This window comes from Puntigrus tetrazona, chromosome 11 (genome assembly GCF_018831695.1).
Source record: "Puntigrus tetrazona isolate hp1 chromosome 11, ASM1883169v1, whole genome shotgun sequence".
Lineage (NCBI taxonomy): Eukaryota > Metazoa > Chordata > Actinopteri > Cypriniformes > Cyprinidae > Puntigrus > Puntigrus tetrazona.
The window spans coordinates 18,458,141-18,482,483 of NC_056709.1; the positions used below are offsets into that span (position 1 = coordinate 18,458,141).

General features: G+C 36.5%; 1 protein-coding gene across 7 annotated transcripts in view; it reads left to right on the forward strand.

Moving 5' to 3' along the window:
* Window positions 1-24,343, forward strand: part of magi1b (membrane associated guanylate kinase, WW and PDZ domain containing 1b) — a 111,095-nt gene that overhangs the window by 63,205 nt on the left and 23,547 nt on the right. For 5 of the 7 annotated variants that reach the window (XM_043251258.1, XM_043251251.1, XM_043251255.1 and 2 more), the window contains 10 exons: window positions 5,131-5,250; window positions 6,886-7,092; window positions 8,874-9,090; window positions 10,229-10,311; window positions 10,979-11,014; window positions 14,040-14,097; window positions 14,872-14,975; window positions 15,962-16,078; window positions 17,742-17,927; window positions 18,016-18,651. In XM_043251258.1, coding sequence (XP_043107193.1) covers window positions 5,131-5,250; window positions 6,886-7,092; window positions 8,874-9,090; window positions 10,229-10,311; window positions 10,979-11,014; window positions 14,040-14,097; window positions 14,872-14,975; window positions 15,962-16,078; window positions 17,742-17,927; window positions 18,016-18,651 — 1,764 coding nt within the window. The remainder of the gene's footprint in view (window positions 1-5,130; window positions 5,251-6,885; window positions 7,093-8,873; window positions 9,091-10,228; window positions 10,312-10,978; window positions 11,015-14,039; window positions 14,098-14,871; window positions 14,976-15,961; window positions 16,079-17,741; window positions 17,928-18,015; window positions 18,652-24,343) is intronic. The other 2 variants (XM_043251253.1, XM_043251256.1) reach the window with 2 other exon arrangements.

Genomic DNA, 24,343 nt, shown 5'->3' on the forward strand with positions numbered 1-24,343 from the left:
TGATCAGCCAATCAGCGTTGGCTGCTTGTACATCAGTGTCATTCATCTATCATTTCCTCTGATTTTTGGCATTACTCAAAGGTAAGGTTAGGTTTAGATGTAGAGAGATGATTAGGACTAAATTGTTGTCCCACGGTCAACAAAATATGTTGATCTAGAAACAGGTCAAACTCAGCAAATTCAGGACTTGCAGGGAAAATTCCTATTTCTATTTAATAGTAAAATGAAAGATGAATGTAAGAAATTTGAAGATATAAAAAATATTTGTAATCTAAAAATAAATATTCTCAAAAACGGTATTGTATCGTTTCAGTTACAGAGTACAGAGAAACAGGTAGTCAATGTCACATTGTGAGAAATATTGGTATGGAATAAAAATATAAAAAAGGTAATTAGAACAACCTCACTGTTGTGAGAATAAAGTCTGCAGAAAAAGTCTAAAGTGAGAGATTTAATTTCAACATGAACACTCAAAATTCTGACTTTGTTCTTGCAATTTTTTTATTGAACATTTTTATTCAGTTTCCTGAGTTTACATTTTTTCTGCCATGAAAATAAATAAATGAGGTAATTATATTTTTTCCTCACAACTTTGTTTTCTTCACAACTTCACACTTTTAACACAAATTGCAAGTTCATGTTTCGTAATCTGGACATTTCTTTTTAGTATTGCAAGTTTGTATCTTGCGATTGCAAATTATAAACATCTTGCAAAAAAAATTCAAGAACTACAAGATGTAACAAAGAATTCACAGTTATGAGTTCATATCTCACCATTGGGATATCTGAGATATATTTTCTCAAAATTGTCAGAGTTACGAATTTTCTTTTCTTGTCCTTGATCTTGTGTATACAAGCTTCCATGTAAATTCGCAATTACTATTTTTGCTTTACTATGAGATGAAAAATGGCTTTCTATTAAAAGCACTGTCCACATTACTCATAATATACCAATACAGTTTGAAGTTATCTTTGAGTGTGTATGCATTGCATGTGTCGCATGTTCCCAGGCTGCACTGTGGGAACTCCTGACGCTGATTCATTGTGAAGCACCACTGTTCTTTTCCGGAGAGAGAATGTCTCCAGCCGTACATACACATACACTTCGCTGCTTAGAAATACAGTGAGCAGCCAACGTGGTAGCAGCTACAGCCTGTGACGCATGTGTGTCAGTGAGGGGGTTATCATTTAGCAGAGGGTTGTAAACCCCCATTAGGTAATTGTTTCTCTTTTGGGCCCTGGATCATGCCATTTGGTGACAGTAACCCCTTCTGTTCGCAGTCGCTGACCCACAACTGATGAGTGTGTGTAGGCCGGGATCGAACAGCTGCAGATTGTGATGCTTGTTGTCATTGCTCCTCACCTTTGGTCCATTTAGCACTTGGGTGCCCGGTGAGCTTTCGGTGTTCTAACATAAGAATATTAACAGCAGACTCAAAAAACGATTATGCCGACTTAAAAAAAAATGTCTGTAAAGAGAAGCATACTGCATTCTGTAGAATAATCTACTCTTGCTAAACACAGTGTTCTTATGTCATATGTCCAACCAGGAATAATTATGATCATTTAGAATTAAACAGTCACGGGAAAGCTGTAAATATCAAGCGATTTTTACATTGTGTTTTTTTAAGTCATGGAGTTGAATAGGCTATAAAATCATTTCTGAAAATCACAGACAGTTCATTCTTCAAGTCTTCAGGAGGTGTCTGTTAGAAATAATTACTTTTCTTTTAAACATTCTATTCATTCAAGAACCCTAAAAAAATGTTTTATGATTTCCAGTAGATTTTTTTCAATAAATTTGTCGGTTTTATTAGAATGATTCTTTAATCAATCGTAAGGAAAGTCCTTATCTAGTTGTCACAAATGGCTGGAAAGGTTATGGAAAAGTCATGGAACATGTACCATACAGAAAAAAGGGGAACATTTGGGGAAAATTAAAGAAAAAAATTTTTGAGGCGTTTTTTTTCTTCATCTTCAAATTGAATCAGTGATAACCAAATGCTACCAACATTCTTCAAAATATATATAAATATAAATATTTTTTAAATAAATCAATATACAGTCATTTGCTAAAATACGTCAGTAACTTAAAGTTTATATAATACCTAACAGTCACAGCTGTTTATCAAATTGCAAGCCTACTGCATGCCTGACCCAAAAGTTTATACAGGTGCTTCAATGTTCATTTCTGAGGCTGTTGTTTTGCACATGATCTTCACTGTGTGGCATAGCGTGCGATATGAAATGGTTTGATCCCCTCAGAAATGATAGATGAGGCTCTCAGGGATTGTATCCTTCAAGGGTTGTCCCTAGCAACAAGAAAATACATCATCATGTGACAGTCATGCTATTTATATATTTGTGGATATATCTTTCTACTTGCAGTAGTGGCATTGGTTCACATTTGTGCGCGTTGTGTAAAGTGTACACTATGCTTTGTTTCTATTTATTGTTCATAGGCTCAGAACTAGGGTGCATTACTGCATGATTCAGTTAGTGAGGTGAAGGTGAGAAGTACACCACCGATACTGTCGTTGAGTCATAACATAAAGGCGACGTGTATGGCTTCTTGAACATCTAAAGCTATAAGTGAACCGTTTATTGGTTGTCTTCTTCAAAAGTCATATTCACATCTCTGCGTTGCTTTCAAAACATTTCTCTTTTGTTCGAGCAGGCCGAGTTGTCAACTTCTGGCTTGACCAATAGCATCATCTGTTGTCTGTGTCTGTGGAAGACAAGGGGCTATATTGTAGTATTGTTTTTCCCAAGAAATATCGAGCAATTTGGTCCAAGTCGAGGGTATACAACATAGACTTATTAGATCAATGGCAGCATTAACATATACAGTACACCATTCAATTCTGCACTTAGTATTTAAAAAAAAAAGTTTAGTCTCTATATTCACTAAGGCTGCATTCATGTAAACCTTAATGCTGTGAAATATATTTATAAATTAAGCTATCCGTTTTCTATTTCAATATATTTTAAAATGCAGTTTATCCCTTTTACGCAAAGCTGAATTTCAGTCTCATTGCTCCTGTATGATCCTCCAGAAATCATATTATTATGATAATGTCTTATTATTATCGATGTTGAAAAGAATTGTGCCACTTAATATTGTTGTAGAAATCATACTTTTTTCAGAGCTCAAAATAAAAGCATTTGTTTAGAAAGTATACAGTATAGAGGTTTTCTGTTTTCGAGAATCCAAGAATGATCTCCGATTTGTTGTGGTCCTATAAAACGCAAGCTTAACAAAAACACATTTCACAGATGTTTACATTGAAACGTAACGGCTAAAAAGACCCGAGTCCTATTAAAAGTGACACACACGCCTTGCACAGCATCCATTTTGGGACTCGTGTTGTACACTAATCACTACCAAGAGGGCCTGTAAACCAAAGAGAATATTACATTGTGAGGTTGTTGAGAAAACTGAGTTATCATCACATCTTTGATTTATCACCAGTGTCACTAAGATGGCTGCCAAAGAGCATCTCCCATCGTGGGGTGCTATTTATATCAGCTATTCATCAGCTCCATCAAGTGATGGGGAGATACAGCACGCAGCAGGACGAGCGTGTGAAACATGCGGTGACTGCCAGGCCACTGTCTTAACCTTCAGCATCGCAAATAGCTGCAGAAGACCCCAGTGTCCAAGTGCAAGTGAACACGGTTCTGTTGATAAGACGGGATTTATGACGGCTGAGATATTGATTACGGGTACAACGCAAGGGGCAAACACACTTCACATCTGTATGAGCGTTGTGTGCGTAGATGATGTTATGATCGATCATGGTGTCTAATGAACATGCTCTTGGGTTATCAAAGTCTATTTAAATTGAGTGTGTGCAGAAAGAAAGGAAAAAAGGAGATACTTGAGGCCTTGTTTACTGGTATTAGGGTCACACTCTCTTTTTGTACTGCCTATTAATTTAAATGGGTTGATTATTTTTATTGCAATATATAGTAATAATGATCATTTATAATATGTATTTGTTTGTGTGTATATATATATATATATTTTTATATATTTATTTATTTATTTATTAGTGCTGGCAAATGATTAATGTCTGTATACTGTATATATATTATGTTTATATAAACACACACACATACCTTTTATTTTGAAAAATTCACATTTTCACATAAACATTTATATTTTATATTATATAAAATATTTACTATGTAAGCATAACATATGCATACACGTGTTTGTGTTTGTATTTATATATACATATTAAATATTAAATATACACAGTATACATATATTGTCTTAAATTGTCTTTTGTCTGATACAATTAACAATTAATCATGATTGCTTGTTTGACAGCACTAATATATATGTGTGTGTATAAAACAAATAAATAAATGTACAAAAAAATAATATTTTTATAATTAGATATAAAATTATATACTTTTTTTTTGTTTGTTTTTTAGATTTGTACACTCTTGTATTTGTTATTGCATTTTATTTGCCAATAATACCATTGAATATTTAGAGTCATTAAATTTTTTGTGAAGTGTTGTATAAAACATGTGCTTTTTAACTAAATGAAACTTAAACAAATACAAAAGCAGCACAATTTAAAGAGCTTGCCACATGTTCCATTCATCATTTAACACCATTAAGCGCGTGGCTGATTGACAGGTCAGTAGCCGGTCTTTAAAGTTGTATTTGAACCCTCTTTACACCTGTATTTAGTACCAACCATTTGTGATGGGATCACCTGAGATGGATTTTAATACAAGGTCTAAACAGGGTGTAAGGGAATGTGATAGAGGAGGCAGAGCAGCCGTATAGACTCTTTGATCCCTAAAGCTGCTTTAATCTAATATGTAGTTAGAGCAATACAGTGGGGGTTGGAGCCACACTTTGCTCTCCTACAACCAATTATCATCAAGGTGTTACAACATCTTCACTTTTAGCTGTGCAAAGCTCTCTCACGCTGATTTCACACCCAGCGATTGGCTTCCAAGAGCCTGTAGACTGTAGCATGTGCTTGTTGTTGGCCCTGATGTAGGTGGTAATCATAGACATTGTGTATATGTGCTTTTAGGCATAAATTAGCAGTTTCATGTTGTCAGTATCTTATAGAATCTTTCTCTTTTTTTTGCTTGTCGCAGGTACAACCCGCGCCCCTCGTGACGGAGAGGTGCCAGGAGTAGATTATAATTTCTTGTCAGTGGACGAGTTTCTGAAGCTTGAACAGAGCGGGACACTGTTGGAGATCGGATCTTACGAAGGTAAACTGCAGTCTATATAGTTTAAACACACATGCTTTTGATTAGCTATTATGTTTTTCAATGTAACTTTTTTTTTTTTTAAGTTCAGTGTTTTACAGGCGGGTTTATATTTTTTATTGTACAGGTGGTTTAGTGAAGAAATAGCTGTGTTTTAAAATATATTTAGTTATAATTGCAATTTTCTTAAAATTGAAATAAATCAACCTCAGCATATGCTCTAAACTATAGGGAGCCATTTTAAATTACTATAAGATTACAATTAACAACAGAGCCCACACTTAAATTTAATTACTATTTATGTTTTAGAATATAATAATCAACACTCAACTTGTAAATTGCTCATAATGCATTTTTTTTTTTATTAAATTTAAATTAATAATAATTTACATCTCTCTTTGTTGTTGAAATGAATTTATTTACATAGTGGCTGTCATAACAGATTTATTTAAACATAAATTAAATTGCCTAATTATGACATCACTACAGTGCTGTTATGCTAGGTGAAATAAAATATAATTAGCTTAATATTTCACAAAATGCTCTTTTAGTCTTCATTTGTCTGGCAATAACGACTGAACACTGATGACTTAAATGTTTACAAGCTGTCTTATAGGTGTCTCATGCAGAGATGTTCATTCATGTTTATTTCATATTAAAACTATTAGTAAAGAGGAAGGGATGATTGTGTTCACACTCTGTTCTACATTTTGAACATTAATTCGTAACACATTAAACACTATCAAATTGCCATTTAATGTTTGAATTTCCTGATAAAAGAAACACAATTTGAAAGATTTTGTTTCTTATTAAAATCACAATATATATATAAGTGGAAGTGCAGTGATAAAAAAAAAAAACTGTATTTGTCTGAAAGACCTATACTGAAAAATGTCTATATGAATGTGTGTATTCATATTCGTATACACAGAGTAGTCTTTAGTGTTTTTCTCAGTGCAGATTTTTTCTCATAAATACATGCAGTGATATGTTTATGCATTGCATAATTGGGATTTGTCTTTTGTAACTCATACTAAACAGTATAAAGGTTTATGTACATTCATGTACTTATTTAATAAGTGACCTAAAAGTAGTGCATAACCTTAATAATTCTTATTTATATTAAACTGTAACATTTTATTTAACTTTTTTATTCTTAAACTTTCTTATAATTAAAAACTTCATTAGTTAAACTTTATTTATTTTCAGCTTTATTTATCATCTAATATTTTATTTTACTTTATTATAAAAATGACACAACAATGACACTATTGTCAATAGTTAAAATCTTGACGTCTTTATTTTTACTCCATCCTGCTGCCGTGTTTCATCAAAATGAATCATTTTATTAATATTAAGGTTTATTGCTGGGCCTGGCGCGGCTGAACTCCAAATGTATTACTCTGATTTAATGACCTGAAGTGTTTTTCTTTCAGACAGACAGCTCTGTCCGTCATATGCGCTCATTACCGCCTGATTGTCCAGCCAACACTGACACCATTATCTCCTTTACGCAAACTTCACAAAGACGAGCAGTCATTTTCATAATAGAGCATTTTCAGAACCCCACATCACCATGTCTTGCATTTCCTTTAACCCTCCTGTTCTGAATGCTGCTAATATCCTCTTGTTGCCTAGGTAACTATTATGGAACACCCAAGCCGCCCAGCCAGCCCCCTAGTGGGAAAGTGATTACTGGCGATGCTCTGCAAGACAGCCTTCCTGGTTCCCAGCAGTCGACCCCACGCCGAACCAAGTCCTACAATGAGATGCAAAATGCTGGAATAGTGCCTACAGAGACTGAGGATGATGATGAGGTTCCTGAAATGAACAGTAGCTTCACAGGTCAGCAGCGAGCCGATTTGTTTGCCTTTCCGTCTGGCACATGGGAGAAGGGATGAGTGATGCCTCTTTGTTGCTTTCCTCTTCCTTCGCCATTATGATTCGGGGAGGAAAAGGGGGAAAGAGCGCCATCTGGCTACGGTAGAGGGTTTCGTTTGTTTTCGAAAACACCAAGATGGACTCTCCTTGTCTTTACTGATCTTACAGTTATGCTCTATTCATTTTCGCACTGTTTCAGAGTATTTAATGGCTTCCGCGTTGTTGCGTTAGAGGACGTCTTTCTGTGAAATAGATATGTGGTATAGCTGGCGGTCGATGGCGGGTATCGACGGCATCTGTAATCAGATCAAAAGTGGTCAGCGCTGATTGCAGGAGTCGACAGTTTTGTGACGCGATTTTATTACTCTGATCATATTCAGAGATGGCAAGAGATCAATGCAAATGCGCACATTGTGTGCTGGACAACAAGGAAGCACACTGCCTGTTCTCCCGTCATTCAGTCGTTATGGAAAGAAGGGTTTGAAACTTGACCAGAGACATTTACTATGTTTAAGGTTTAATTGATAAAGCTGCTCAGCTACATTAACGCTGAGCATTTTAAAGGTCACATTTGCTCTGTGATTAGAAAGCAGGAGTATATTTGGAAGCAGTGCTTTTTGTGCTTTATGATGTAACATGTCTTCAATACGTACATATTTTATTTTATTCATTTTAAACCCCCCAGTGATGGGAAGGTTTTGGGGCAGGTTAAAGTGTAGGTCATTTGTACAAATTCATTTGAATTTGGAACGCGTACATTAAATAGAATTTAGCAAAAATACAATTTAAATGTAAAAAAAAAAAAAAAAAAAAAATAGTTTTTAAATCTGATGAAAATGCACTCGGTTCAGTAATATTACAGTTTATAGTTTAATCAGCATTTATACAACAAAATAGAATTTATTACTGTGTTTTCAGCATTGTTTCTTTACATTGTTTTCTAAAAGATCACGTGACACTGAATTTATTTTTATGTTGAATATATGTGGTTTTCTGGCACTTTTAATCACTTGAATGCACCCTTGCTGAATAAAAGTATGAATTTATAAAAAATGATAATCTCACTGACGTCAAATGTTTAAACATTAGAGATGCGTTTGATACACACACATGCTATTACTAGGTGTTAACAGCAGACAGTTTCATCCTGAAATGGTTGTAAATGGCAGTAAATGTCTGGTCCTGATTACACAAGCTCGTTTCCGTAAGCACTGACATTTTTCCAATCCATACTCAGGACTGCAAACGCTCATATTTAACTTCTAAAGTATATTTGACTATATATAATTTTTTTTATATTACGTATTATTTTCAGCATCCAAATTAATTCTAGGGCACTTGATTTAGAAAAGGCAATAAACTGTCCTATTCATACAGGTTCACGCCTTTCATTTGGCTTGAGTGGTTTGATTTAAAGCCGCTAATTCAGTCAGGCTGCCATGCAATGTCGTTGAGAGTCGATATGTTTAGATTCCTCGCCTCTTCAAGAATGTTAAGTGTTAAGTGTTTACACTCTTATTGATTTGAGGGGATGTTGGTGATTTGATTTTTTTTGGTGTGGGTTAGAAAGTGTCAGACAGCCAGGTGTCGGCATGCGTATTTGTGTGTAGTGGAGTATGAATGGTGTTTGATCACTCCAGAGTTTACAGGAAGTGAGCCTAGTGCCAAACCATTAGCCGTAGCAAAAGTACACTGCCACAGTCATTTAGGATGTAGTTCTCAACCTTGTGTTTGTGTGCGTGCAGGAGACTCGAGTGAACCGGACGACCACCCCTCCGTGCGGCCCTTCGCCCGCGACCACGTTCAACCCTACGGGCTCAACAACACCTCGGCGTCAACCACGGAGAGCTCTCAGAATACACACACACACCCCGGCTACCCCACGGAAGAGGACCCTCTGGGGCCTCTGCCCGAAAACTGGGAGATGGCCTACACTGAGAACGGAGAGGTCTACTTTATAGAGTAAGAACCAACTGCTGTCTTTTATACTTTTATTAGGTGGGCATTTACTGTGACCATAAAGTTTTTGGAGACTTGAAAAATACATGAACGTCTGCATAAATAATGCAAAATATCAAACCTAGCAGCAATTTTGTTTTTATGTTTCGTACTTATGAAAGTATAATTTTAATTCAGAATTAAATAAACGCATAAAGTCCAATTTAAATAGATTTTGAACAAAATGAAGGAAGAGGTAAAACCAATTCAACTATTTTATTTATTTTATGTACAAATTCAACTGATTGTATAAATGAAATAGCAAATATGGTCAGATATATGAAAATGTAAAATAGGGTAACAAATAATAAAAGTAATCAATGGAGCATTATGAGTGGTCAATAGAGTTGATGATCAATTATTAAAAAAAAGTAGTACTTTATTTTCACAAATTCAAGTGTATTTTAATTTTTACCATAATTTCTATCATAATAATTGGTTATAAAATGTATGTTATTTGTTATTAAGTTCATTATTTATTTATCTTTCTTTATATTAGATATAAATAATATTGATTGATATTTAAACTTTAATATGTTTGATTGGTTGTTGGAGTAGAACATGAACGAGTTATAAAGGTACATTTTTTTTCAATTTTAATTTTTGCATCTGAATAGACACTATTTAAAGCTTTTATTTATATATGGGCTGCAATGTACAAAATATCTTCATGGAACATGATGATTACTTAATATCCTAACGATTTTTTGGCATAAAAGAAAAATCTATTAATTTCGATTCATACAATGTATTGTTAGCTATTGCTACAAATATATCTTTTTGAGTTAAGACTTTTTTTGGTGGTCCAGGGTCACATTTGTTTGAAAATGCAGCCTGGTTTGCACTATCTCTATGTTTAGATATGTACAGACAATTTGCACTAAAAATACCTGGGTTTACAGTAGTTTTGTGTTTCTTATTTTAAGTTTATATATCGCTACTGGCAGTTTTTCAGATATCAAGACAGGAAGTATCAAACATTGCGGTATCTTTAGTATACATTTTCCTGCCTGCTGGGATGCAGAAAAAAGCCACAGGATGTTGTTCTACAGGCATCTTTTAGAACGATGCCTCACTGTCTGTGTTCTGCATCTATTCTTAGCCACAACACAAAGACAACATCCTGGATAGATCCCCGATGCCTGGACAAACCTCAAAAACCCCTAGAGGAATGTGAAGATGACGGTATGGACATGTGGTTGAGTTTTTGCTTGCGCAGTTTCATGGTGATAGCGTTCATAACATATTTGTGAGCGTGTTTGAGGCTAAGCTTTTAATGTTGCAAAATTAAAAATTTTTGTCACCATAGCAAATACAGCTATATATTACCCAGTCCTCACATCAGCTATTGTAATATCATGCTAACCTGTAGATGGCGCTCTTGAGCCGTCATAGCTACAACAGCCAATCTCATACCGTGTGACAAAACGACTAAGCCAGCCGCTTTAATGCTATAAGGAGGGTCTGGATTATATTGAATCTCCTCGCACAAAAACAAACTGGTTCTTTGAACCTCCAATTTTCCTGTGCAGTGCAACCTTGAGTGATTTCCAAAGCAGTTTTATGATTATTCAGAATTTGATTTTAGTTGCTCAAATCTCATGCAGTAATCCTGTATTAACACGATCCAGATCATTTTGCTTTTCATAAATGCCACTAAATTTGACATTTTGTGAATCGCATAAAACACTTTTCCGTCGTGTATATAATACGTTTATATACTGCATTGTGGCATAATAACTGTATTTTTCTTTTTTATCAACTAACCCTCTGCCTTTTTGACACCCTTTTTCTCTTTTTCTCGCCCCACTTTGTGCACACCTGCTCCCCTTTTACTCTCTCTCTCGAGAAGAAGGGGTACATACAGAGGAACTGGACAATGAGCTAGGTAGGTCACTATTCCACAGAGAAACAAACCCGTAGAGACACAACCTGCATGTTTTTTTTCTTTGTATGTGTTTTTGGTTGGATAGATCGATCTGCCCGCGCCGCTTCGGGACCAGATGTTTTCTCTCAAATCCTTAATATAATAATGAAAACCCACCTCACAGTTGATCCCTGATCAGTGCGAAGGCTAGCGTCTGCCCACAGTGCTGTGTTTCAGTCTAGTTGTTTGGTTTTCGTTTTGGAATGGCCGTAAAAACCCATTTCATTACTTTCAAACAAGGTTCATTTGTGATGTCGTTGGCGCTGCATGGTATAAAATATTCATTGTTACTATTTCTACTGCTGAAGCGTTTGCAGTTTAGCTCAGGATTCTCGCAGCTGGGAGTGGTTCCGTTTTCATTATGCATGCAAATAGCTCTAGAGATCCGAAACTATTATGTTGAGCTAACGTGACAGTCAAATCATTGAATAATTTGTTGCTTTAATCAGTTTTACCATCGTCAAAGCACACTTTATCAACACGCGGAGCTCTCTCTCTGCTGTTCAATGTGCCTTTGTAATTGAAGGGCTGATTCATCATTAGTAACGGATTAGGTGATGCAGGCAGTGGCCTTGAGAAGCCCTGTGTTTGTGTCCAGGGCTGATTGGAAGAGCACAGTCAATAGCTATTGATTTGAGAAATCGGAGCCATTAAATAGATGCCGTGACTGCGGGATGTGGGCAGTAGGTACGAGAGTATCCGGTCACACGGTAGATACTTGATCCTGTAGAGAGGGAAGATGGGATGCAAACAGATTAATGACCAATTTGTCAGTAGAGTCGCAGTAATGATGTGGGGGAAGGACAGGACTTACTGGTTAGCAGTTGCTTTTGGTAGGCGCTTACGCTCTCTTCTTCACCAATCATGTATATCAATCAATAATGTGTCCTTATAATAATAGTTATAATATATTGTTGTGTAAGATTTTGGGGTGTTAATTTCAACAATAATACATTATTAAAATCAAATCAAATTATCTGTACATAATATTTAATGAAGCAACCTGTCAATAATATTTAACGAACAATACTTTTATTAAGTAATATTATTCAATATGAAAAAACATGTGTATTTAACTTTAAGTAAAATAAATTACATAAAAATTTCTTTATGCAAATAGTCCATGTTTATATAGTTTGATTATATTATTATTATTAGTAGTAGTATTTTTACAGCTTAAAACTGTTTTCTTTTCAGATTGTTTCCCATTTTGAATTTTAATTTTCCGTTTTTTTTTACAATGTAATGTTAATTAACACATGAACTACCGTTAAGTAATGGAATCATACTGTAAAGTGTTATTATCTAGTTACAAAAATAAGAATTGTTTAAACTAGTTTCCCTGAAAAATTCCTCATGCTGCTATTGGTCAGACAAAACACATAATCCCACCCCCAAACTCATGCCATTGGTTGATTGCCCATTTTGCAACAGGTATATATATATTCACATACTTTTGTGTGCACAGTGTGCGCTGTACTAAGCTATTTTGTGATTGTGATTACTGATGATTTAAAAAGAAAAAAATTGTACACTTAGACCATATTAAGCACAGCAATGATTTAGCGATAGCTTGTCTATTACAAATTTGCGCAAATCCTACGCTATGTATTTCACTCCACAAAAACAGCCGTTGATTAATTATGTTAAACTCAGGAAAGATCAGCAAGGGTGAAGACTTATGAGACGGAAGGTGCTGAGAGACTCGTTTAAGGGAAGATCGTTATTTGTAAGTAATTATTGTTGGTTGACATTTATAGATTCATTAAAACAGTACAGGAGTTGGATGTATTTGCTGTTGCTGCTCGGGAAAGATAATGAGTTCTTGCTTTCACAAAAAAAAAAATTAGAAATGTGTGCTGCTTTCATTGGCCAATTAGAAACCGACAAGTTTTCTTTATGGGAGGTGTTTTGATGAATTTCCTGTGCGCTTCAGGCTTTATGCTAATACAACAGCTCTGTGTCCCAGGCGCTGCGATATTTCAGGCATTGCCATGGTAAAGAAAGCGATATTTTCATATGCATGAAAGCGCATTTCAATGTCAAACGCGGCTGAGCCTTTTCATGATTATTCTATTATTCTAGGGAAGACATGTTGTGTATCTTTTTTGCCTTAACAGTGTCGCGATCAAATCTCTGAGTATCTTCTGTTGTTTTTGTACACTTGTCAACCTTTGCCTGAAATATTCGGTGCGGTTCGTATTTTTGTTGTTTGCCAGGTCAAGAGATTTGGAAATGCCGGGGAACATATCTGCTGTTTATGTAAATATCACAAGGAGGATTTGTCAAAGAGCTGTGTCTTTGGAGACAAATGACAGACCTTTATGCAAACTTTATGCTATCTCTAGTCTGATGTCTCAATTAATATGGAATTCCTCGGATATTGCTTGAAGCGTCTGCATTACGTTTCACCAGGTTTTATTTATCAGGCATTCTACTTCATATCATGGTTACCTTATGCACATGTGTTTATCTTGTTTTAATTCTTCAACGCTTCTGTGTGTAGAACACCGAATCAGCATCAAGCCGTCAATGCGAGTTTGAATGAGTCACTCATTGCTCTTTTGCAGACTCAAAACCATCACTTTAACAGCAGGGGATATTTTTATTCTGTTGTTCATGCGGGGAAAAAACTTGCGTATTCTGTTTTGTTTTCTTTTTCCCTGTGGTCGACCATACATCTCTTTGACATCATAGAAATAAGTCAGTGACTGAGTGTAGTCATACGACATTAACCAACACCTGGCAACCAATCAGAATCAGGCATTTTACAGGGCATTTGTCTAGATATTTAAAAAGAAAAAAATGATGCAATGATATAATCTTCTTGGCGTGGTCATTACAGTTTAAAAATGTCTAGCTTGTTAACCTCTTGAATTTTAATTGGTTGAAAAATCAAGACATCATTTTACAAAGGACTTGATAAAAGCCTCATTAAATTAGTCCTAATGAGCTGAAAATGTCTTCTGTTTTGCTTCTTTTCCAGAGCTGCCCACAGGCTGGGAGAAGATTGATGATCCAGTGTACGGGGTGTATTATGTTGAGTAAGTAACTCATCGATATTACCTTCAAATCATCTTTAATGTATGACATCATCCTGAAACCTGAAAGAAGCAAACGCCATCCTTTTTGATGGGGTCTGTTTTGTTTCGGCAATGCGCACCCTTTCTTACTGTTACCATTTTGAAATCTTGTTCTTTCTCTTTCCCTCCCCTTTTGAGGGACCCTTGGGTCTGTAGCGCATAAATATGAATGCATTCATATGTTTTGATGTTGTTTCAAAGCAATACCTCAGAGGCAGGAAGCCTTCCGGTTTTTGTCTTTGGAGATGTTTACGTTTGTTTTGAGCAGTATTTGCATAGTAAATTGCGCAGGGCGTTTGAAAAGTGGCCTGGTACGAGTGGCCTGGGTGCGATCTGTATTTTTTTTTTTTTTTTGGTAAATGTGGTGATGGAGTTTTGTTTTTGGCTTTTGATCTGTGTTTATTGAGCTTGTCTGGTCTGCTGGAGAGATTTTGCTTTTAAGCACATAAGATGAAAGAGAATAGCACACTTTTTCCCCCCTCAGTTTTAAATGAATTTTAAATGAATGCAGAGGCTTTCAGCCATAGTTTAAGCCTCCGTTATTGCCTTTTCTCTGAATTAATTCACTTTATTTCTCGTCCGCTTACCTGCTCTCCTTATGCTCAACCTTTACCTGCCCTCTCATTCTATTTCCTGTTTCTCCCTCTGGTTCTGTTATTGACTGTGTCCTCTGCGCACTCATCTTCATCACCTCCCTCTCTCTTTCTCACTCTCTCCCTTTTCTCTACCTCCCAGCCATATTAACAGGAAGACACAGTATGAAAACCCAATTCTGGAGGCTAAAAGGAAGAAGCAACTGGAGCAGTCTCAGCCCGCTGAAGGTGAGCGGTATATCCAAGGTTCGTTTCAGGCCCAACATGCCACCATTTCTTTCTTTTCTTAGACCTTTCGGATTGTCCATGTTTGTCATTTAGAGTTTTTTTTTTTTGCAGCTTTGGTTTTGAAATGGTTGGATTACAGTTAATCTTTTCATGGATTAAGTTTTTAATTTATTTAATTTTGCTATTTCACTAATTCGTTACTGCTGAAAAAAATGTTTAATACTTGAAAGAAAACTAAAAGAGAAGTCTAATACGAGTGGATACAGCTGTTTTATTTGGTGCATTTTAATGAATAAATGATTTAATGTTTTAGGTCAATTTGTCTTTTGTTAAACATGTTTTGTTCCTCGTTAATAACAAAAAGAATCGATTATTAATGTCAACATGAAATGCCATTTGCAATCCATTTTACTTATGTTAATTATGTTAATACTAAATATTAAAAATATAGCCTTTAAAGTTATAATTGGCTCATCGAATAATTCACCTAATAATTTTTCTTTTCTGAAAAACAAAACAAAAGCAAAAAACAGCTGTCACTCACCCATGTGTTACTACAGAAGAAAGAAATAATTTCCTATGTCACAGTTATGCTAATAAACTGATATCGATTCTGAACGTCATACAAGTTTGGAACTTCATGAATTATGAGTTTATGTTAAAAACGACTTATTCTATAAATGTCTATAAAGTTCTACTGAAACGCAGGTTGCCATGCTGGGACATGTCCTTGATCTTGTTCCCGGCCAGCTCAGCTGAATATTGCTTTCTTGATTACCTCATAACTTCTCCCTCAAGTTCAAAAGTGTCTCATATTCTGCCAATGATTTTGATACAGTACAGAAAATGTGCAAGTTTTACACCTAGAGGAAGTTAGGACACCATGAGGGCTCTAAAGGTGTAAAGCTGGCAGCTGCACCGCCTCAGTATTAGTTTGAATAGACAGGAAATGCGACTGGCTTGAGAGACACACAAAAAAGGAAGTGCATCCTTCACTCTTTCAGAATGGATAGAGGAGCATTCGACAGGAGCACCGCTAGCGAGCTATGCTGCTAACCACCAAGAGACTTACAGAGAACCCGGCACCGCCCCTCCACTAGCACCCCAACTGGGGGCTAAACGTATGTGCTGCCTCCTTTTTTTTTTGTTTGTAACACAAATACATACACACCCGTGCGTGGCGTGTTCCTTTGTGGGCATTCACTATTCACTCACTCCTGTTCACTTTTTCCAAATCTTCCTTCCCTCAGCTCTCTGTCTCTTCCGTCCCTGTATTGTTTGAACGCTCAACGATAAGCTGCTTATTTAAAGATTTAGTAAACTTCTTTTAAACTTTTTTTTTCTTGTGGAAGATTATACATTGTCCCTCACACCATTTGGCATTTGTCTCTGGTGTCTTCATGTGGACACTCGTTCAATTTCCGTGATAGCTGTCTGTAACGTTAGATACAAAAGATGCATTATGGTCAAAGTCAAGGATGTGTTGAATTAGTTGAATTAGTGAAAAGAAATGCTGCCGTGTCAAAAGATAGGCTTATGCACTAAAGAATATCAGTATGTTAGAAAAAACCTTGGACCTTAGACAAAAATGTGTGTGTGTATGTATGTTTATATATATATATATATATATATATATATATATATATATATATATATATATATATATATATATATATATATATATATACACACACACACACACACACACTATATAGAAACACACTCCATATAGAAAGTCTGGGATTCAAAATACAGTGTATAAATATTTCTGTTCTGAAATTAAGATGTTAAGAAATTAAGATCTTTTTCACTCAAAATTGGTATGGTCACAATATATTACACAATTTCTAAAACTAAATATTTGTATTAAATTAGAAAATAGAAATATACACATTTCCACTAGACTTTTGAAACCCATTGTATATTTATTTAGTGAATATGTTTGCATTTAGATTTTGTTCCATAACGGGCAGCTCTGTTTCTTTGTCTGTCATGTTTTCCCCCTTGCATATATCTTTATCATATCCAGTCATTTGCATTCAGTGTACAGTGTGTCTCTCTCCTTAGGGTATCTTCTGCAGTTTTTTTCTGATCCTTCTGTCATAACAGACATAACATGATGAACAGATCATACGTCATCTATCTAGCCAATCACATTCTTATTCTGTGTTTGTTCCTCCATTCTCTCCTCCCATTCTAACTTGTAGACTGTACTAACAACACTTTTGCTCTGATCTAGGACTGATTGACAGCTGTTGCATCTACTAACATTCATTTTGTAATTTTGTAACTACGATAATGCAAAACAAAGATATTTCGCAAAATTATTTTCAGGAAGGTTAAATTTTGATGTTGACATTACATTGGAGTTATGAATTTAAGTTAAACAGATTGATAGTTATGTGATAGATAGATATTTAGATTTCAGACAGACATTTATAGACAGACAGTTGAATTAAAGTTATACATATTGATAGTTATGTGACAGACATACAGACAGACATTTAAAGATAGATAGACAGTCAGTTTGTTGGTTTATGGGTAGACGGACAGACAAGCAGACATAAACAAAATATACTGCTTTTATCAAGCCAATTTAATTACACTGTGGTCGGTAAAGTTAACTTTGTTGTACAGCTTCTTCTTGAGGCTGAAAATGTTCTTAAGATTTGCTGTGTTGCAATACACAGAGGTATCCATAACCATCTCATATAGAGGGGCCAACAGATTTACTTTCACATATTCCCATAGCTCACAAACAGTGCACTGCTTTTCTTGCTGCAGGAGGGAAGCCATTTTTCACAAGGAACCCTGCAGAACTGAAGGGGACATTCATTAACACCAAGCTGAAGAAGAGCAGGCGTGGGTTCGGCTTCACCGTGGTAGGAGGAGACGAACCAGATGAGTTCCTGCAGATTAAGAGTCTGGTGCTTGATGGACCAGCTGCCCTGGATGGAAAGATGGAAACAGGTACGACTGAAAACCGAAGTCTCATAACAAATTTTTGAGTTGTAGTCTTTGATCATAGGCCAACACTTGTTTTGTTTTGTCCCCACAGGTGACGTTATCGTGAGTGTGAACGACACTTGCGTGTTGGGTTACACGCATGCCCAGGTTGTAAAGATTTTCCAGTCCATCCCTATTGGCTCTATGGTGGACCTTGAACTTTGCCGTGGCTACCCCTTACCCTTTGACCCCGACGACCCCAACACCAGCCTGGTGACTTCTGTGGCCATTCTAGACAAGGAGCCCATCATCGTCAATGGAAAAGAAAGCTACGACTCGCCATCAAGCCACGGGAGTGAAACTACAGGTGGCGGCGGTAGTTTGAACGGCTCCAGCGACCCACCTCGTCCCCACAGCCCTTCAGCAGAGGTGGCTTCCAATGGCTCTCACGGTTATCCCAGCGACGTGGTGACATTGGCGTCTTCGATCGCGACCCAGCCCGAGCTTATTACTGTCCACATGGAGAAGGGTGACAAAGGATTTGGCTTCACAATAGCAGACAGCCCATCTGGGGGAGGTCAGCGAGTGAAGCAGATAGTGGATTACCCACGATGCAGAGGCCTGAGGGAGGGAGACATCATCATGGAGGTTAACAAGAGGAACGTGCAGAACCTGACGCACAATCAGGTGGTCGATCTGCTCAGCAAGTGCCCCAAAGGCAGTGAGGTGACCATGCTGGTGCAAAGAGGTGAGCTCACAAGGAAAATTCTAATTTTATAAAAGTTATTAAAAAGCGAAAAAAGAATGCTTCCACAACAGGCAAATTCTCTATTTTATAAGGTTCGTGGCATCATTATAGTGTACAGATACTATTAAGCAACAATATATATATATATATATATATATTTCATGAAATATTTCTTACAAATCTAGTTAGCTTCTTTTCTAGCTTTTCTCACTCTTCTGTTGGTTTCTTGTGCATGGGAATGTGAACAGGGTCATGCAATATGGACCTGATTTTTAATGCAGATTTTTTTAACATAATGCTACTCGAGTGTAGAGAAGGAAATATGCATAAAATACATCACAAACAAGGAAGAATGAGTTCCTGAATGAGAGCTCATGCACTGCAGATGAAGGGAGAATGACAGGAAAGTGTCCAGACAGAGACAGTCTCAGGTGAGAGGTCTGTGCTGATCATGAATATGAAGTCTGTGACTTCCTTTCCCTTGAGGCCTGCCAAAATCAGCTGTCTTTAAACCCTCATCTGATGCCACCACACAGCTCTTGAATTTTCTGCAATGGAAATGTCATGGTTACCTAATATTGGTGGAAATCCTCTGCCTTATAGACGGCAAAAGAGAGTGAAAGAGACCAAGAGTTAGAGTAAGCAGAAAGGAGAGACTTGTGAGTGTGTGTGAAATGAGAGAAAAAACTGAACACCAGCATTTGACTGTTAATGAAATAAGTTACTTTATTCATAGAAAGTTGCAGTTTGAGATAATTTTGCGCACACAAATCCCCAGGTCTTTCAGAACTTTAAAATCCTGTTTTCCCTGTTCTCAGAGCATTCAGTCAGAGCCTGGCACTCGGATTATTAATTTGATGAATTGAAAGCGCTTTTATCTGTCTTGTGTAAGTGCTTTTAACAGGGCCAGGAAATTGCCGCATGCCAATTGCAAGGCCAGAGCTTGTTGTATTAAAACATCCCCATTTGTCATTTGGGACAGTTACCAGCATGTAAACAAAAGTGTGTGCAGTGCTTATATCTTTTATGGCTCATCAATAGAGCTGCTGCTATTTCGGTAAAGCCAAATTGTCCTCCAGGATTTGACGGCCTACTGAACTGACGTCATATAACTTGTAGTGTAATTTATGAATAACACAGAATAAGATAGCAGGACAGAAATTGTCTGTTCTATTTCTACGTGGCTTACACTATTCCAGTTCATTTGTAAAGTATAACTAGAGATATTTTTCTGCTGTAGTTCAAATGTAAACATAAAAAATTCTAGTAAAATTAAAGAGTGTGTGTGTGTGTGTGTGTGTGTGTGTGTATATATATATATATATATATATATATATATATATATATATATATATACACACACACACACATATATATATATAGGTACATATACATATATATGTATGTGTGTGTGTGAGTATGTATGTACATATGAGTGTATATATTTATATTTATGTATATATTTTTATAAATATTAGAAAATTTAATATTAATAAATCTTAAAGCTGCAAAAAGTCAGAGAGAGGGTGGGTAATGATAATTTAATACCAGTTTAAACCATGACTGTTTTGGCACAGAATACCTTTACTAACATTATATGTGGGCCTCAAGGTAAAAAGATAAAAACATTTATGTTAAAACCTCTTTAATTGTCATTGAAGTAATCCAAGTTCACACCAGAGACATTCTCTAATGTCTCTAAAATGTGTATGGGATGTTTTAAGTATTCTCCGTGCTCACATCTTACCTTTTAATTGCCGGCCTTGATGTCATGCAGCAAATCCCATCACACACAAATAAGCACACACACATACGCGCTCGCACGTACACACACACACACACACACACACACACACACACACACACACACACCATTCCTTTTCATCAACAGTCACCCATCGCTGACCTACCAATTAGAGTAGAGTCCAAAGAAAAGCTAATGGGTAGAAACATGATTTATGTCTCTTCATTCCTTTAAACACATATATACACACATATACACACAAATATTCGCATGCTGAAACTTCAGCATGTTTGGCCTATTAAAACATATTTCTCATTGTAAGAAATGTACTGTGGCTCTGCTGGTTCTCTGGATAATTGACTCGAATATAGATCTAGATCCTATAGATGGTTTGACTTCACTTGAGATTCACTTTAGCTTGTGTCCGTTTTTGTGCAGCTGGTCCAGCAGGTTAGGTTGGTGGTCTAAAAGCTTTATATCATTTTACCATCATTAGTACCCAGAAAACTCAACTGAACACAGAAAACCTTAAAAAACCAAGCATTAATTATGATGTTATATGATGCTTGGCAGAGCATAAAACCAAACCTGTGGTTTCAAATTTTGGGCTGCCATTGTTGACTTTTTTTTCCTCCCATGAGGCTTGACCGCTGTCAGTTTTTTTCCACTAGACGTTTCTCAGCTGTTCAGGTCTAAATGTCACGTTTGCAAAAGCTCAGTATAAAGGAGATTTATGCATCTGTTATGCCCGGGGTAATCAGTTCAACACAATGTGTTTGCGAGCTGAATACATCATGGCTTTGAGTCAGTGGCTCAAAGGTCCGTTCTATCCCCCTGAAGTGTGTATGTTTATGCATTTTTGTCAGGGTGGAATCGCTAGGGCTGCGACATGTAGAAGGCCATTTCTAGCATCATTGCAATTCCTCCTGCTGGTGTTTATCAGAATCTGCCGCTTTGAGAAAGAGAGTAAGGGATGCTCTGGCTATGGATTGTGTGATGAAATGAAAAGGTGCATACTACTATCTGATCCGCTCCCTTTATGAGTCATCAATCAGCGATGACAGCACACATCTCGATTTCCCTAGCAAATATGAAACTGCCTTCTACTCAGGCATCGGCTGGTCTGGTCTCATTACCTGCTACTCCAAGCATCCAAATAAGTCTTTTAAGGCTTATTCCCACCAAGAGGGAAATAAAAACGCAAAACAAACCATAAAACGTTAAACAATTCGCTCCAAGAGCAAAACACACATTTGTCGGGCTGTTGTTCTCACTGACTGTCATTAAGATGGAGGTGAATGCTAACAAATGACTTTTTGCAGACTTCTTTGGGAGAAATAGCTTTTGTCTTGTCCTTTGTTGTAAGTTGTCACTGGACGAGGTGATTTTCTGATTTCAAATTTCAAATCTTTCAAATTTTCCATCTAAACTCTCTTAATTCAAAGATTTAAAGTCACTATAAATATTCCCAATTGAATATTTATACATTTTCAAGTTGTTTTCATAGTAGAATTGTCAGAAAGCATTTCTTGTTTCTGTCATCATCATAACTTTATTAAGGTCCACACCAGCCTGATAATTTTCTCTTTATTAAATCCGCAGGCTGTCGTTCATGTCGTCCACCACTTTAAATGCTGCTTCTTATTAAAAACGAGAGAATACTGATTAGCCATCAATGTTTTTTTTTTATTATCCATCAGAAATGGTGATATCCTGTCTGTTTTTTTCGTTTGTTTTTTAGTGTGGTGTGGACATTTCTATTGCCAAATAATTAGAAATATCATCAAACATTAGTTGTATCATTACACTTATTTTTCTTGTTCTGAACAGCCCTTAAACCAGCAGGGAACTGAATCTAAGCTGGCTTTTTAAGGATAAAACGGCATGACTGTCTAGTTTAACTTTTCTGGCTGAACAAATGCTGCTTGGAGAAGATAAATAACCGTGATTAGTGATGTGTACTAAAGCAACTTGATTTAATGTTTGGATAGACGCATTTCAGCGAGTTTTTTTGTTGCTTTACTTTTTGCATTAATTTTTGCTGATTTGTACAGTTGAGTTGCAGACAAATACTCAGGACACGATTGGTCCAAAAGATGTGGTGGCCTGTCTCTGTATTAAATCAGAAGCGTCTTCTCCCTGACTGCTCACCCTTTGGCTTGCTGAAGGGGTGAAGCATAGAATCCACCAATCACACGATTTCACACCTTGTTTCCATGACGATGCTCTGCTGCACTTTGCGGTGGGGTTTCCTGTTAAAATGATAAAGCGGAGGGGTCTGTCTCTCACACAACATGTAGGCGCATCACATTCTGGAACAAATGCCAGCAGGCAGTGAGGACAGACAGAGACAGACAGGTGTTTTTAAGTCCACTCTGCATCTTATTCTTTCATTACGTGTTACCCTTGAATGATTTTGATTGACATGTTTGTGTGGACCTACTGATTCCACACACGCAATGGAGGGGAAGTAGTACAATAGCCATCAGAGCTGAATCTATGTGTGTGTGAGTATGCACAGGGCCATTTTAACATCACCTCATGCCCTGCCACCTCCAATTGCAGGGCATGTCAGTTTAAGACTATTCTAATGTACACACAATAAGCTGTGTTATACCTAGTGAGCAGTGAGTTGTATTCTAAGGCCATTTTGTAACTGTCAGGAGAACTATTTAAAAAACACTCTACATTGCCAGCTATTACACAAATAGATATTAAAAATAAAATAATAGATAAATAAAATAAAGCAGGAGACAATTCAATTCAAATCATTGTTCAGTATTGAGCGAATTATATTTGTAATCAAAAAATGTCTTTGTTCACCATATTATTTTTTTTTTACACTGGCACTTTTGAATTAAATGAAGTGCATTTACAATTTGCATTTCGCTACATTCATATGCATATGCAAACTTTTTAAAGTTCATTATTGGGTAAATGAATTCATTATAATTAAGTGCCACTCACACAGAGGAATGATAACTACCTATAAAATTTGAATAATCTTTCCAATTCTTATGACATTGAGAATGATTTGTTGGGAGTAGCTTTTAGAACAGTTTTTTTTTGACAAACCTTGACAGCCAATCAGAATCCAAATAACTAGTAGGTGACATGATTGCAATGTACACTTATAAGTAGAACATCATTATCTCTGGTGGTATGGATATAGCATAGTTCTGAAGGAAGGGTATTTCAGCTTGGATTTATTATCAAAACTTAACAAAATACATTATTATGCTAAATTATATATTTTTTCAATTATAATGCACTATTTTTTTAAGTCTTTGATATTAAATGAAGTATGTTTATAATAAACGCATCCACCAAGTTGGTTCATAGAGGTCGTACAAACGTATTTCCTTTCAAATTAGTTATCTCAAAAGACAGTTGCCTACCTGTTGTAACAGGCTTCACTTAGAGAGTGTTTGCCTTGCTCTAGAATGCCGACTGCGTAGGGATTTGACAAGTTTTTGGAAATGCACAAAAGTCTTGCATGAAAATGGTTTTGTGTCTGCTATCGCACAGAGGCTCACATGCTGTTGCGGCGGCTCCTGGGAGACTGTCTTTCATTCATCTGCGTGTCAGACTGCATCACTAACAGATGGTCTTGACCGTCAGAAGCTGTTCCTATCAGTCTGGCCGCGGAAGGAGGGTCCAGTAAAAATGCTTCACTCTCTTCGTGCCCTTATGCACATGCATGTGCACATGCAGTGAATCATAATCTTCTCCTGCTAAACCTTCTTATTAGCCTCCTCTGTGTCTGATGTGCTTCACGCTGACCTGTCACCAGTGTTCCCGCTGACCTCAGATGGCATGTTCTACACGGTTATGGGGAGAGCTATTGGTTTCTCACAACAATATTGACAATTTGAGTTAATTTAATATTCAAAATATCTGAAATATAACCAGGGCCGGTCGCCATTTTTCAGCTGTTCCACCCAAGCC